At 43.4% G+C, this 17,404-nt stretch overlaps 2 protein-coding genes across 3 annotated transcripts in view; one reads left to right on the plus strand and one right to left on the minus strand.

The window, feature by feature from the left end:
* The window catches only part of nhsa (Nance-Horan syndrome a (congenital cataracts and dental anomalies)), a 70,300-nt gene extending 54,343 nt beyond the window's left edge, over positions 1 to 15,957 (minus strand). For both annotated transcript variants that reach the window (XM_079350744.1, XM_079350745.1), the window contains exon 1: positions 15,451 to 15,957. In XM_079350744.1, coding sequence (XP_079206870.1) covers positions 15,451 to 15,730 — 280 coding nt within the window. In that variant the 5' untranslated portion in view covers positions 15,731 to 15,957. The remainder of the gene's footprint in view (positions 1 to 15,450) is intronic.
* Positions 1 to 17,404, plus strand: part of cltrn (collectrin, amino acid transport regulator) — an 81,407-nt gene that overhangs the window by 13,761 nt on the left and 50,242 nt on the right. The window lies entirely within an intron of this gene.

Consider the following 17,404-nt stretch of genomic DNA (forward strand, 5'->3'; position numbering starts at 1 on the left):
TGAGCGACTCATGCCTTCTTTTTATAGCTTGAAGTAAAAAGTTACCTGGACTAGTCAGATGAATGTTTCTTATATTAAGCGTGATGCACTTGGTAAGTTTTCCCAGCATGGGGGCCTTGACCTTGACTCCCGTGTTCGAGGCAGTTGGTAGACTCGGAGCTCTGATAGTGGAGTGTGGTCTGACTTCGCGTCCCTCAATCGAGACGTAATGAGTCACACAAACCTTCCCAGCAGTCGGCCAGCTGGCTCACCGCTCGCATGCACAAATAAGCCTGCGACTGAAGGCCTTCTCCCCCAATGCTGCTCTCTTTCAGCGTGGCAGCCATTCAATCCCTGCTTTCCATTTTCATTTGCACAAGTGCCTTTATGTCTGGATCTCAAGGCAGACATGTGGCTCTGCGTGCGTGTTTGTCTTTTCGACACGGATCGTCTGACTCTGGGTGCAGCCTCTGGGTAATGGGACCAGCTTTTGATGTAGTAGGTTCTCCTGTTTAATCCTAAAGTCCACACAAGAGTGATTGTACTTTGGACGCAATGGGATGTAAGGGAGTACTCAATAAATGCGGTTATATTATCCCCAGCCAGTGGATTCAACAATCAATTCCCTTTTTCCAGTAAATGAGTCTGATATTACATTTAAGACTCATTCTTGATGCACGTCTTTGTTCTTTAAGGCAGCAAAAGATCAGATTTCCACACAGTTTGTTGGACCGATTGTCCTCTGAAAAATCTAACTCACGATGGAGCACTTCTCCCGCCCTGCAGCTGACAGACATGTAAGCCCAGAAAGACTGTCTTCAGTGCAAATACACTTACATAAAGTGGTGTGACCATCTGCTTAAAGACAGTTTAGCTGGTCCTCTGTCTTTACATGATCTGTCTGACTGATACTGTTGATTATATATAGAGTCAGAAATCAGGAAACAAGCAAACGTGTCCTCCAAACTGCTTTAAAAGAACAGCTAGTCACATTTGTAGTGTTTGAATAGCACGATAAACCTTAAAAAGCAAATATGGATTGAGGTGATTTCATCACCCCAGAGTCCAGAAAAGCTTGTGTGAGCAAAAAACAAACCAGCTCCTGAGCAGTCAGACCGAGAGGAGACGTGCAGGTCTCTATCATGCACAAGGCCCATTTTCCCACACATTGACTGATAATGAAACTTGACTACTCATTGACTGGCAATTTGACTACTTGATCCAATTTTCTCTGTGGTATAGCAAAACAAGACCAGAGATAATCCATGTATCAGAGAAGGGCTGCACATGAAGGAACATCAATGCAGCTAGTGGTTCGAGGGCACCTCGGCAGTGCACTGGCATCTCTCCAGCAACCAGAGCAATTTCCATATTTCCACAATGGGAGCTGAACCCTCCGGATCCCAACACAAGTCCCGACAGACTTAGGTACCGTCACCCAAAAGAATCCTGGTGGGTAGGATTTATAGGTTTCATAATAAGACGTATAAAACTGGTCTTGTAAAACAAGTCTCACATTGACTGGAATTGTTTGGCAACGTTGGGCCGCGTAATAACATTAGAGAGTTGGAAGGAAAGTGCATCCTGCATAAGGAAAAAGTTACAGACAGAACTGAAACACACAAACAAACCCTGATGTCTGCTTGGAGTTTAGCAGCGTTCCCAGGAGAATTCATGCAGGAGGAGCGAGTCTAACTGAAAGTCCGTGCCTCTAATGAAAGCCACCGTCCACAGCGCTGCAGGCTCCAGATGGGGCGTCTCGGCTGGGAACAACACTGCAGCACCCTCAGGTACTTTCCCCGCCCAATGCACCAAACATGTCCCACTACCATTTTAGACGCAGCCTGAGGGAGGGGAAACTCTCTTCAGATACCCTGACAGGAACAGTCCACAGTGGCCTGACTCTCCATTTGCTCTATGATGCAACAGTGGCCGACAGCCCTCGCATTTCCCATCAATGACTCCATATAAAAAGTTATTCCCAGGAACTGTTTCTCAAGGGAAAAGAGTGGAAAACAAGTGTACTCAATAAAACCCTAAATCAAAATGTCATCAATGTGTGACGAACATGTTTAACACCTCAATAACTTTGTATGCAACGTTTTAAAAGTGTGTGTCTCTTATTTTAACAGCAGCAGTAAAACTTGAAAATAAAATGTCAGATATTTAATAAAAATTAAAGTGACAGAAAAAGAGAGAGAGCTCTTTCTGCATTGCATTTATGCATTGGTGATGTATCAGAACCAATAGGACATTTGCCTGTAACCTTTAGTAGTGGTCATTAAGAACAAGAAATAACCAACCATTGGGAGCCTGTAGGACTTTTGATTTTTGTCGTCTTGGTGTCTGAACAGGTATTTTTTTGTTTCATTATCAAAGTAAAACGTTCTGCTATTGTGACAACCCTTCTGCCAAAGTGGATCTAGCTAGTTTCTTCTTCCCACAAGGTCATATTTCATGAGGTAATAATATGACTAAAAGCTGTAATGACCTTTGGCATGCACCTTGTACGGTGGCATCAAAGGCTAATTCAAACAGCGTCTCCTGTTTGAAGTCAACTTTGTTCCTCTTGGCCGCGGTTAGAGTTTGGTATTCACTGTTGATTCCTGGGTTTCACTTTTGCCCACAGCATTCATAACTTTACCAAAATAACTGAGCCGGAGAAAAAAAAAAAATCTCTCCTGGCAGATTTCCTTCCCGTCTCATACTGTAGATTATGTTTGGTTTGTCCTCAACAAACAGTTCTAGAAAGCATTGGGCGCAATTTTCCATATCCTTTGTTCTTGCAGCAAGAATCAGAAGAGAAATAGAAAAGTTGTGTTAATCTAACATTGTATAAATAAAAATGAAGCTCTTGCAGTATGTTGCTCGGATGGCTAAGAGCCTGGTGGAGCCTGGTTGCCAGGACAGACTGGGCAAACCATCATAAAAATCCAACAGGAGCTCTGATTGCAGAAGTTGGGATTGTCCCAAATACTATTTCATTCTAGTTCTTCCAGTCTTTCCATCCAGAATAGTCCCCTGCTCGGAGAATGTGGACACAGAGATTATACACATACGGCAAAGCTGACAAGAATATCAAGCTTTTCTAAGGATGGCCTGACACCAAAAAATGTTGTAGCTCTTCCCCTACAAAAAATGTGAAGTTAAACGATGTGAAAATGGTCGATACTCAATTCAGCCGTGAAAATAAAACATTTGCACATTTAGTTGTCCAAATAATAAAAAAGGAATTACTAGTTGGTTAAGCTAATTATGTCTTTATAAATTCAGGCCCTCAATGCCAGTCAAACGTTTTCTCTGAATTGTGACGCAGCGACCCGGCACTAGCTCAGACTGTAGATCCAGTTAACCCATCTCGTAGGGTGGAGCCATTTGGGAGAATTGATTAGATGTAGACATTGGAGATAAAGTTGTATGTAGGCTTGGGCCATGTTAAACTGGCTTATAACCATTCAAGCAGAGCATTGTGTAACCACCACAGGCATGCTGTAAGACTGAAGGCTGGTGGTGCTAGCACAACTGGCGTTAGCTTGACTCTAACAAAACAATGTGCTGGTACCCACAGAATAATGCAACGTTGTGTTCAACGTTTAAATTGAATTGTTTTAAACTACAATTAAATGTGATTTATGGATGTGATGTGATAAATGTGAGGGAAAGTAATTAGCATTTTCAATAAATTGTTTTCTTTACGTCAGACGAGTCGACTTGACGGAAGTGAAGGAAATTAGCCGCTGGGAACCTCCCAGTTAGCACGGCTAACAAAGGCTTCTCTGTACTACAAAACTTTTAAGTTGGGAGGATTTCTTTAATCCACTTGATGAACTGATTCTGTTTTTGCCACGTAAAGGTTCAATAAAAACACGGCTGTTGTTTGTTCTGACAAAACGAGAGCATTCTTTCATTGTTAGACATTTTTGAAGACACTATGTTGGAATATAAAGAGGTGTATTCTAAGCGTTTTAACCATTTTCTGGGCCTTCATTGTGAAAAACACAACAATACAGGATCACATTGACTGAATGTTTTCAGGGCTCATATGTCAGTGGAAGTTCCCTCCAGGTGCCCAGTCAACAGTGAAATCTTTAAGCAGGTAACCGGATCCTGCTTTTCAAGGCGAAAACGAATCATTTTCTTTGGAAACGTGGGAATGTATGACGGCAAGTTATCATTTCCTGTTTCCTGTAGTTCTAAGGAATATATTTTAAAGGACGGCTTTGGAGGGTTTGATAGGGCATGTTATCAGGGACTTTGGCCACAATGGAAACAGAAAGGATACACTAGGAAATCAAATGAACCCTGCAACTCTCCCAGAGCCTGAGGACATTTGATTACTTATTTGACTGCAGTGAAGTTTAACAAAACCATAAAACAAGGAGGTCAGTCTCTCACCAATAAAGCCCTGTCATCCAAAAATCAATCAAATATTAACCCATATATATTTACTAAGCATACAAGTCATAAATCCTGGGTTAATTATTGGTCAGTCAGAGGTTTGTCATTTGAAATGTAGATGTCTGATTTGATTCTACAGCCAGAAAAATAGAAATCCCAGGCCCTCAAATACATTGCCAATGTAAATGTGCAATTTAAACAGTGCGGTCTTTTCCATGTGGCAGCCTTTGGTTCAAAATATAAATGAAGAGGTGAAGGTTTTTTTTTGCATTGGTTCTTTCAGATGGAAATTACAATAATGGATTTTGTGATATGGTGAGGTTTCTAAGAATTTCTCAGGATTTTGACAACCCTTAGTCAATGTCTAGTTCAGTACATAACTAAAAAGCAGACCATAATGGAGAGCAGGTCATCAGTTTCCATGGTCCCTCCCCAGTGGGGCTGCTGGGAGTGAGTCTGGCTGAATCTCAAAATAAGAAACTGGGATACAGAGATGGAGAGAGCGCGCGTGAGAAAAGAGAAGGAGAGATAGAGAGCGGCCCAGAAGCCCAGAGAGGAGGAGAACAAAGTATACTAAATGCCTGAGGGAGCGGGCAGGCACAGAAATTTTCTGGCAAGGATAAAAGATGAATCCGGATCGCGAGGAAACGTCCCAGAGGAGGAGGAGGGGATAAAGGAGGGAGGAACAAAAGCTAGTGCAGCAGGGTGAACTCGCGCGTGCTTGATTGCACAATAAGCCGGGCAGAGGAGACTTGTCCACTCATGTCGGGTTGCGTGGGCTCCTCAGGTCATTGTTAGGGTCACACCTCGTGTTTTTGGGAGGACGCACATCTCTACGAGCAGATTCAAGTGATTCATTGGTTTTCCAAAAACAGAACTTTTCTTCAGTATAGATTAAAGTAAGGGGAGACGCACTTAATGTGTCAAAGTGACGCTGTTCAGCGGTGAAAAGGTGCCGAAGTGACGATAAGCAGCACACCTCGAACTTTGTATCCAGGTCACAGACGCTCGTTCACAAAACACTTTAAAAGCCTGATACTGGGTGCCTTCCTCCACTTGCACTTAAAAGTGTAAATCAGTGTGACAAGTGAGAGCCCACAGGTCCGAACAAACACAGCAGGGAGCAGATAAGAGCGTGAAGACGGAGTCTGGATGTCGTTTAAAGAGACGACAGGCTGGGTTATTAAATGAGAGAGACATTAGTCACAAACAGGACAGAAAACGTAAAATGGTACAAACGGTTTTTTAACTTTTTTTATTACGACGAAGTTGAAGTGAACCTTCTGATTCTTTTTGAGTGAGATAACCAACCGAATCAAATCAGGAGTATTTCCAGGCAGAAGGCGACAGACTGACGATTTAGCCATATTCACTATTGGAGAAGAAAAAACAGCCTGACGTTTTCTCCCTCATCATTTTTCTGCTGCATTTGAAGCGGCTGCATTTTGTTTTCTGCTCTTCAGTATGTTCTCCTCCGTTCTTGTTGATATTCTGGTTCTGTCTATTGACTCATAACATTAGCATAAAGGCACATTTTGTCACCGTAGCGCTGCATGGGGGGGGGGGGGGGGGGGGGGGGGGGGGGGGGGATCTGGTACTTGGTCCACCACTTTCGTTCTTTTAACATCATTTCTTGTCCGCAGAGAACTGAACACTTTTGGTCTTTATATCCCTGCAGTGAGTAACAGTGTTTGCTGTATAAACAGCAAGAGAGGAAAAGTTCATGCAGGCGAGCGGAGAAGAGTATAAAGTAGTTCAACCATTGTTCAGTTGGTTTCTCTTTACGTTGGAGACTGTCAGAGAAAGAATCTGTTTTTACGCACTGACATGCAGCTCACTGAGTGCAATAAATGTGTTAAAGAGTGACGTCCTGCCACTACTAAATGTTGCTGCATGTTTATCAAAGCACAGTCCAGAAAGACGCAGACTGGCTTTTAGAACTAAAAGCAACCTGGTGCATTTCTTCCCTCCTAATTGATTAAAGGGATACTTCACCCATTTACATGAAGCTGTGTATCATGCAATATGACGCTTTTTGCATCACATGAAGAAAACTTTCAAGCAAAGAAAAACATATTTTTCTCGTCTCAGGGCAAAATGAGGGCTGGATTCACGACCATTCAACACTACTACCATGTTCCTATTGATACACAGCTTCATGTAAATGGGTGAAGTATCCCTTTAATCTAGATTAGTTTACCTGTGGAACAAACTCCCTGAACACTTGAGGACTGCTGCCACACTCAGCTCCTTTAAATCAGGCCTTCAAACTTTATTATTCACTCAGGCGTTCAATTAGAAATACACATTAAAAGGTGTTACCTTATCGAGTACTTTTAATGATTCCTTTTGAATTTCTGTTGCACTCTTTCCTAAAGCTTTGTTTTAATGTGTTTCTGTTTTTATGTATTTCTTCTTTTTATTTCATTTTCCTATTTATTGTATTTTAATTGTTTTTATTGTCTTTCTTTATATAGTGTGACTTCTGCCTGTACAGCACTTTGGTCAACCAAGGTTGTTTTAAATGTGCTCTAGAATTAAACTTTGATTGATTGATTGATTTTATGTCTGTAAAGCACTGTGAATTGCCTTGTGCCTAAACTTGCCTCGTATAGATTGGATTAATTTTGGGCTGAGCGAGCGGGTTGTCGAGTGCTGGTCTTGGGCTTGGAAAAGTTACTCAGCTGAAGTTCTACTGTGGGACTAAAGTAAGTTATATTTAGACAACATCAGTTCAACATAACTAAAAAAAACAGCAGACACTTTACGTGTGAAGGGAAATCCACAGCATCTAACTTCCTCTGTCTGCACACCGTCCCTCACGCTCGTATATCCACAGGTGCTTTGTTTCCTGCATCCCGCCTGTGATGGTCGGATGATTGATGAAAAGACTCTCCGAGCTTTAAAGAGTCGAGCCGGCTGATCCGCCGGCTGGTAAACAGAGGAGAGGTGAGGGGAGTTCACATTCCAGTTAAATCCCAGTCTAAACACCTGCATGGCTCAGACTGCTTCACATACGTGCTTCCTTCCTGTTAAAATACAAGGTCATCTGAAGCTCACGTCTTCCCCCTCCACACGGGCCGGGAGATTCTCCATAGAAAGTGTCTGTTGAAAAAGTTGGATTTTACATCCCTAACTTGTTCACTGCAGATCAGATTATCAACATTTTCTTTTCTGGAGTCTTTTAAAGACTGTGGGAGGATTCTCTTAATATGAGCTTCTTCTTAAACAGATCTTTTCATCTCTCTCTTCCTTCTAATCTCTCCCACCAGATAACAAACCAATTCATCTCCTGCAGTCGTAAAAAAGCAGTTTATAAGAATTTTTACAACTTTTTTTTTTCTTATCATCTCTTCCTGCAGATATCCCATGATGCGTCTTAACATTTCTGTGGGAATTATTCCTCTGCGTCATTTTTTAAATCTGTCTTTGTGAGGCTGCTGATCGGGGAGGAGAGAGACTGCGTGGAGGAGCACAAAAGCTGAGCGGGAGATCATATCATTTAAAGACAGGGAGAGGAAACCGACGCAGGTGGCCTGAAATGCTTCTGGCTCACAGCGGCACAGACAAAGAGCAGCTGACAATAGTTTTACAGCCCGGTGAGCTGTCAATGTTTCTGCAGGTTTCCATGGAAAAGAATGCAGAGAAGGGTTGTAAACTGTATGCTGCAGGAAAGTCCGTTTAAAAGGACACTCCCATGTGTGTTTATTTTAAATGTGTGTGTGTGTGTGGGGGGGGGGGGGCGTCGGTGGTCTTCGATACAGTACTGAGAATAACAGTGACGTCAGTGTCAGTGCACACACACACACACAGGTGAGCGGAGCCAGGACACAAAATACATCGAGGACAGATCACACCATCTTTGAATCAGTCATGATACGCTCTTGGGACGACTTGTATCTGCAAGAAGACTCCTGAAACCGACTTTCACTTCACATCATTTACATACTAAGCAACACTACAGTTGTGTTGGGCAGTGAGCCCATCAGAGGATAAACCTTCATAGTGGTAAATAAGGTGGAATGACCTACTCCTTTAAGATCACACAATCCTGGAAATGATCAACACTGAATAAATCCTCTCCGTCCCCCAGATGTCCAATGACTAAAGAGTCATTCATCTGATTTGAAGATTCTGATGACATTCAAACTACAACATGGATGAAACTTTACAACAACGTACAACAATAGATTCATGTGGGCCAATATTGGAGATTGCTCAGTTACAGCACTGAAATAAAAGAACATATTCACGTTTCATTCCTGAAAAGCCGAGTGTGATTTTCATGCAGATTTATGACTGTAACACAAAGTTTCAGTTCATGAGGGTTTAAAACAAAGAAAACTGAAAACATCTGAAGCTGTCTGTCTCTCTGTGTGACGATCTGGATTCTGAAAGACTTGCTTTAGTGGTTGACTTGGTTCTTGACGGTTTAATCACCCAAGTCCAGGACTTGGTTGCGCCTGTCAGCTGACCTGTGGTTATTCAGGATCATGTCAAAAGTTAAACCCACTCTAATTGGACGGTGGGGTCTTTAGAGTTGGAGTGATAAGCGAGATGAGGGCGGCTTTGTTTGCTCTTTTGTGTTGTGAAGGGGGAGTGTGAAGGGGAGGGGCTTTGAGGTCAGCTGGCTTTTAAGGTCAGGGGGGGTAGATGACTATAACCCCCCCATCTTCACTTCAGGACAGGCTTGAGTTGTCGTGTTAGGGCGCACTCACACGAGGCAAACACTCAAAGACAAATCTGGATGACGGTGTGTAAATACTGGTTGTTTGTCTTGCAGAGCGAGCTGCTGGCGAGTATTTATCACGTGAGATCGATGCTTCTGAGACGAGCAGAGTCGGTGTGTCCGGGCACAACTTCAACCAACTACCAAGACGCATCAAGGTCACACGCCGAAGTGCATCGTTGAACTTTATACTCCAAGTGTTGCTGGAGCTTTTTGTTCTCTTCACACAACCTTCACAGGAAAGTCTGGCAAAAGAATCCAGAGGAGATACCAGCAGCGACCCCGCAGATTATTACTCCCAGTCAGGTCTGAATGTGTAATCGAAGAGGGGCAATCAAATGTGCTTTGTTTGGTCTATGTATACATTGAGAGTCACACATACACACACCTCAGGGCAGAGAGACAGCTGATAAAGACTGAAACAACAAAGCACTCTTACCGACAACAAACTCGAGCTTAACTTCGTCTGGAAGAACCTGACGTTACAAAAACAGGACTCTTTCACACGCACACCTCCCAGCAGAGAGGCCCTGAACCCCCCTCCACACATTTGTTGGTCCTTCTACCTGAAAATATACAGAAGGAGACGGGTGCAGGGTTTTAGGAGAGTGTGTGGACGCCCACACTCGGGAGCACTTGCTCTCATGGAGGGTCCGACCACAGGAATGTAAAGTGTAATCACTCACACATTTCCCTCGAGCAAACTAAGCAATGAAAAAGCTTCCCCTTAATTTTAACAAAACGTCTCCTTTCATCAACAAACACAGACTCAACCTCCCCCCCCCCCCACCCCCCTCCTCGATCTCCCCCCTAATCACAGCAGCCATCCAGGGCCAATTTAAGGGAGCACTCGTGGGGTGAAGGTCCCAGAAGTGCGGGCGAGCACTGTGGTTTCCTGGTCACTGGCTCGTTGGAATGCTTGACTTGACAAAACGGTTCAAGAAAAACCACTTCAGTCACAAAGCAGACCGGCGCACCGGGGATCTGAGGTGCAGAGTTGCACTCAGAGCTGGTGAGGCCGAGCAGAGGGGAAAGTTCAGCTTGGTTCACTTCTTATTTCATTCTGCTGTAAAAACAAAAACGGTGCTAAAGCTGACAACCTTGTGTCTTACTATCAAGTTACAGAGCAGAACGTCGAACAAAGAAGTCTGTTTGTTCCTATTCTGGGACTTTTTCCTCAGACTGGTCCCAGAAATGCAGAGTCAGAGTCCTGAAGTGGAGCTGTGAGGAAGTGGATCTGACACTGCATGGATAGGATAAGACATCAAGGCTGTCTGTCTGGAACCAGGGGAAGAGCGGGGCTGGTTGTTGCAGGAATAAATGAGGCAGCCTTTGAAAGCTGCTCTATAATTAGCAGGGTACTATATCACCAGGCAGGTTGTCAGGACCTGCAGAAAAATGCTCACAGTTCTGATAATGAAAGAGAGAAAGAGGAGGAGATCCTGTTCTCAAACGGGATTCAACATTTACTGAAACTCTTCTTCTTTTCTTTGTCAGAAGAATGAAAAGTCTCTGTTCGCTGTATCGACCCTGAAAAAGAGGATCGTGGCATCATCTCTTTCAAACACGTTCACAATGCTTGACTCAAAACAATGAAAGGGTGAAAAGAACAGATTTTACAGACCGACAAGTGGCCAGCTCTTGATCTCCACTCACTGTCATTTCTGCATTGTCCGAAGCGCTCATGTGACTCCTTACATCAGCTGACCCGGTATAGATCGTGCATCGACGTGCAGTTTCAGCATCACTTAATAAATCAAAGTTCCAGTAATGGTTGGACTGGCTCGATGAAACAGGACGGACTGATGTGGTGTCCTGCTCTGTGCCGCGAGGCTCACAGAGCTGCGTGATCGTCACACAGCTGAAGAGAAGAACGAGCGTGGAGTGCAACTACGAGACGGATATGATGGAAACCACGGGGGGGCTTTTTACACGGCGTTCGATCTCTGGACCTGTTTAAGTACGCAGAAAGGCTGAACAGTGGAGATAACAGTGGAGAATTGTCTCTACATAACATGCTACGTGTGAGGCACAGAGCTGCACGAGTGAACATACAGGATGCTGTCTGCATGCAACTGTTATTAACGCATCACTGGAAAAGGCTAAATTAAATAAGTGAGTCAAATATGTCAAATATGTGAATTCTGCACATCAGAGCACACTGATATCTACGAGTGCAATAAACAAACTGAGTACTTATCTGAGAGATAACACGTTCAGATTGTGTTTGTTCTTGTATCTGGGTTTTTATCCTTTTTTTTTTTTACTCTTTAAAGAGTATTTTACTTTCAATGCACATTTGGAAATTCATGTTCAAACGTTTAGAGCGTTTATCTGCACATACTGAGCGGTACTGAAGCTTTAATATCAACTATTACTTTGAGGGTTAGACCCCGGCCTCTCCTCCTATCTGACAGGAAGTCAGATTGGAGGGTCCAGTCCTGGAAGATTTCAGGGGCCGTCCTCCTGAAACCGTTCAGAAGGTTCCAGGAGTTCAAATGTTGAAAGCGGCTTTAAGACCTCGAATTATGTCAAAACAGGGCTCAGCGAGGGCCGCTAAAACGTTTAACAGTCACAAGACTGTCATGTAAGTCTGCACACAGCCCACCACAATAATGCATGATGGATTTAGCATCCTGGTTGTATCTATAATAAGCAGCCAACAGTGTGACCTGAAGTTTGTGTGAAACAAATGCTCTTTTTTAGTGTGTGTTTCTGGGACTTGGAGTCCACACTGAGTCATTCGGTCTGTCCGAGGAATGTGCTCCACCGTTAGGAATGTGCTCCTTCACTAGAAGAAGTCAGAGGGCCACTTGCCGTATACAAGTATTAAAGCCCGACTCTCCACACGGAGCCACATGGTGTAACATTAAACCTGATCACGGTGCTGAGCGACACACTGATGGGCTGTTCAAACTGAAGGACACATGCCAGGCTCCTCGTCACTGTGTCGATGTGTGTGTGTGTGTGTGTGTGTGTGTGTGTGGAAGAGGAACAGAGACAGAGAAGAGGTTTTTTCCTCATGGATTATTTCAACACACACACACACACACACACAAAACCACAAACACACTTTAAACGACTATTTGAAGCCCTTTTGGTGTCATTTAGCCAGCACCCACACAGTGTAAATAGTGACATCCGCCAATCACACGCAGCGGGAGCATCACTTGACGGTCTATACATGGACTTGAATGTGTACTCAGTACAGCTGTTGTGCAGCTGCTGTTGTTGATATAGAATAAAAGGCTTGATATGACACAGAGTGAAAGTGAAAGAGAGACTTTGCACAATCACTTTGACCTGAATGCGTCAGCATTAAGCAAAGCTGTTACAAATATTCTGCATGCAGGTCTTACCACACACTGCTGGGGGGGGGGGATCAATTATCTTATGGAGCACTGAGGCAAACAGTGTCCAGAGCAAGATGCACAAGTCCAATCTTTGCTGGCACCATGGAGCTAATCACGTCTGCCACGACCAGCAGAGAAGGAGGTATTTATTTATGTGACAGTAACACACGGCAGTGCGCTGCAAACAGAACATGTGAAAGCGGTCTCAGCTGAATGAGGCAGGATCAAGCTATAGATTAAGAATACGATCAGAACAACTCAAGCTTCTATCAGCCTGAAATGTACCACAACCTCGCCTTCACCCCCCCGATCAACACCCTGCACGTCAGGGGGCTTTTCAAACACGGTTTTTGTAAGGCATGTAAGTTACAGTAAAGTAACTTACATGCCAACCCCCCTCTGAACATCTCTGCAGAATCCAATATGGCGTCTGCAGCCGACCCGGGGACAAGGCAGTCATAGCCACGTCATAAAAACCCAGCCCCCGCCTGCTGACCCCCCTGGTGCCTTCAACTGCTCCATTTACACTGATTGTCATTCAGATGAGGGAGGGGGTCTGTTTTTTAAGGCCGCCCCTGACACCATTCATATTAAAGGAACAATTAAGAGTAATTAGGCTTTTGCAGGCACGGAGGGGGTTTATCTTAAAGCACAGCACGCTCACGTACAGCATGAAGGGGTTTGATCTTTTCATGCCAACATTTTCATCACTCCACTCTGAAAACATATCAGGGAACTTATTACACTTTAACGTTGCTGCTTGTTTGGTGCTTTGACGTTATAGCAGCTGAAACAACAAACTGTGTGGCTGTTTCTTTTATTCAGAGAAAGTTTTACTTTAGCTGAGTTGGCTTCATACATGTAGCTTCTTCTATGAGTTTGGTGCACACTGCCAGAAGAAGAAAAGCATCATAAACTGTAAAGTGTCACTTGTAATCATGCATTAGCGCTCTGTGTTGAATCCCCGCTCAGAGAGATGCTTGAACTTGCAAATCTGAACTGATGGGGCCCCTTTGAATCAGGCTCAAAGTGGCTCATGGCTGCAAAAATCAAGATAGGAGCAGGGTGACTCAGGAGATTTACAAGCACGCTGCAAATGGTCAGCTGGTTGTGACGGGTCAGGAGGAAAACAAATGAGCAAACAAGAGGAACATGGAAATCTCTGCAGATGTCTCAGAGTTCAAATCAGAGGAGGCAAGCTCTGCTTTTTTTTTTGTTTGCAGATAAATTGCCTTCAAGCAGTTTAACCCCCCCGCCCGCCCACATGGATGCAGGGTCTGAGAAACATGCACAGACCTGCTGGACCTAGACCGTCCGTGCTGCAGAGAGGGGTGCACATGGTTTCCTTAAAGAGCTTTCTGGTAAGTTTATACATAAACACACACCAACCCCCCCTCAGAGGGAGGGAGGGAGGGAGGGAGGGGGGCCGCAGGGAGTAAAAGAGCCAGGCAGGCTCATGCTGTGTTATCAGGGTCATGAATTCTTACTTCTGGTCAGGTAAAGTTCAAGACATGCAGAGGGACAACAGATCAGCATACATAAGCTCAGCACGTTCAAATAAAGGATTTGTTGCTCGCTCTGAAAATGTCAGGACGGCCCAACATCTTCAGATAGCACACGACATACAGACATTTGGTTTATTGAGGAATAAAGAAACAGGGAAGAACCCATCAAAGAACTGTGTCTGTCCACCTGTTGATGCTTTAAAGTAAAGTCATCTCCCACTTCACTTTATACAGCCCTATAAAATGTTTGTGATATCATTACTCATAAGGGGTTAGCAAGATTTTGCTAAAGCATTAAAAATGAAAAGTCATCTTCAGGGAGTGGAGAGAGGACATGTCTTCTTTTGAACTGCTTATTTAAAGAGTGTTTGGTAGAGATGATCACAATCATGTTTGACGTTTGGTTGTTTTTGTCCTTTTCTGAACTTTACATGATAACTGGTGCTCAGATGATTATGAGACATAATGTCGACATAAGATCAAATGAGCACTGCAACGATGCATGTGCGCTTGAATTTCCCTCGGGATCAATAAAGTATCTATCTATCTATCTATCTATCTATCTATCTATCTATCTATCTATCTATCTATCTATCTATCTGTGTATGCCTCTTTTATTTTGCTCGTTGGTTTTTTAAAAGTTTTGTTTTGAAATGTCTGAATCATTCGAGAATTAGTGAGGTATGATAAAGCTGAAAACTCAGTACAGCTCAGTTTACCTGGACCGTCTGCAGCAGTTATGTTAAGCAGCATGCAGACACTGTGACTGCAGACAGAGTTCTTGCAAAGTGCAAATAATTCCTTCATCTTACTCCAAAGTGGAAAACAATGGAAAGAGAAGCATTGAGCTCTTGAGACCATGCATGTCTACAGATGATGTATTCTCTGTTCTATATTACTAACTAAACGTTGTTTAAATGTTTGACTGCAGTCCTCACATGTTCTCTTACTTTCTATCACAGCAGAGCAGTGAAGAGTGTGTGTGTGTGTGTGTGTGTGTGTGTGCAGACTCGGGCTGTCACACGCCCCTCAGTGTGGGAACACAGCAGCGTGCAACAACGTCATGCAAACAAGAACAACATCTATTATCACATCTTAAATACAGTTTAAAAGTTGATCAAACTGGAGGACAAAGAAAAAAAGAGTTTGTGGTGGATGAAAAATAGAACTTTTCTGTCCTTATAAAGTGGCTTCTGCGCGCTCACGGAAACTTCTGACATTTTTAAGGACTTTAAAATCTTTTATTTTAATGTAAGAAAGACGTTTGGTAAACGTCACTGACTTCATTTCTCTTCATATGTTGTTTGTTGTGTTTATGCTTTATGCTTTAAAGGTAAAAAGTTGAACACAAATATGATGGTTCCTCCTCCTCGCGCGTGTCCCTCGTGCAGTGTTCTCTCAGAGACGCAGACACACACTTACACACAGCTCCTCGTTATAACTCATTTAATAATGACACTACATGAAAAGAGCCTGGGGTACTCACGCACTGCCTCCTGTTTGGGGTCCAGCTCGGAGCAGGTCTGCTGCAGCCCGCTGATCTTGCCCTGCAGCCCCCGGACCCGCTGGTTGGTGGTCGTGAGCTCGTGCTCCAGCTCCTGGAAAATAGAGCACGCGTGCCGGGCCAGGTCCGATAGCTGGCGCAGGGTCCGGGATAGAGCCACATTACTAACGGAGACCAGATCCTCGTATAGCAGACCCTCCTCGTTCGGGATCGGATACCTGCACAGCAGCTGAGGCTCCACGACCCGTTTGGCGAACGGCATGTTTGCGTAAAACCCGGGATAAATCCAAGAAAAGTGAGCCAAAGTGAACGGAAATCTGTTCTTCTCCCCCCTCGGGACCCTGATCCGGTTCTGGTGGGTTTATCTGTTGTTGTTGTCCCCCATCCTTTCATCAGTTAGAGGACTGGTGGAGGAGTAGCGGAGGACTGTGCGCTCCTGTCCGCTGCGCCGGGTCATCTGCTGCCCTGCGTGTGTTTCCCAATGCTCCAAAGTAGAAGTGGTTTTTAAAAATAGGAAGAGTGAAATCCTGGAGCGGATCACGTGGATACTGGATCAGGATTCCCTCAACGATGACCTGCAGTGATGAGTTCACAGACCTGCGGAATAAAATGAATTCGGGACTCTGAAACTTTCAGGAGTATGGAACACGACCCCATGTGAAGAAATGTATTTCTGACCATAAACTCACTATTCTGAACATATTTACAGAAGAGAAAAAAAGCTTTCTATGGCAGGACGAGTTTATTAAAAGCTTAGTACATGCAGCAAGACTTAAAGAGCTTCATACAGGACATCGAAAACATCTTGACGAAGAAGAAAACACATCATAAGAGATCATAAAAAAGACAAGAGACAACATTACCATACAATAAGCTATTACATGCAGTTCTATAATATAAATAAATAAATGTAAAAGTTACAGTGCAGCGTTGCATATTCAAAGTATTTATAAAAATAAGTTTATTAAACAAACAATAATTAGGCGGCATAAGGAAAGTTTTGATTTAAGGTTTAAATAAGAATTGTGACCTTTTAAACATGGATCTGTTATGTGTACAAACAGCTGTGTGTTAACCGTGAATGAAACATCTTTAAAGACTTATTCATGTTGAGTGTTTTCTGGTTAGCTACTCTTATATTTGTTTGGACTACTTTAATCATTTGTTTCTGTGTTACATGTTAGCTGTTAGCCCCTCTGGATTTAATTGGCTTCTCCAGCACATTTCTTTTAAAAGATATCCATTTTAACTAACCATACTGTCTGTTTAGATTTTTTCATTTGATCCATCGTGTTTGTTTGATTGTTTTCAGAATCAGTGATTCTGATTCTGATCAAGTGCAATAAATAAAATAAAATAAAATAAAATAAAACTTGGCACGTAGAAGCAGCGGTTTAAGAGAAATTGATGCATTCTCACATTCACACCAGTTTGACAAAAAGTCCAGTTCAGTTTTGTACGGAGGAGTTTACGATTAGGGTGAAGAAAAAATTAGTTGGGAAAGTTGGGAATGATACCAAAATCCTTGATCCGTAGTGTGCAGACTCTTTGGGGAGTCTGCAGTCTGTTGATTGGTTGAAAGAATGGTCACTTCCTGTGAGACAGTCATAAAGGAAAAACACAAAAAAGCCCCATGTTTAAAAATAATGCAGATCCCCAGAGAGTAATTTCAAGGCTGTTTATATTTTGTGCGTTTAATGTCAGCAAGTAGCAAAGTGACCTCAGAGGTGGAGCATGCCTCTGCTGGACTCCTCCATTGTCATCCTTTCTTTACCATATACTTTTTCTCCATTGAATTTATTGGCGGGCTACACATGCTGCTAAACTCTCACGCTATTACACAGCTGACGCCGCCATTGCTATCCAGCTTATACTCCTGTTGACAAAGGATATGATTGGCTTTGGAAATGTCAGTGAGATCAGGGTTTTGTGATAA

This window comes from Symphodus melops, assembly GCF_947650265.1.
Source record: "Symphodus melops genome assembly, chromosome: 8".
Classification (NCBI taxonomy): domain Eukaryota; kingdom Metazoa; phylum Chordata; class Actinopteri; order Labriformes; family Labridae; genus Symphodus; species Symphodus melops.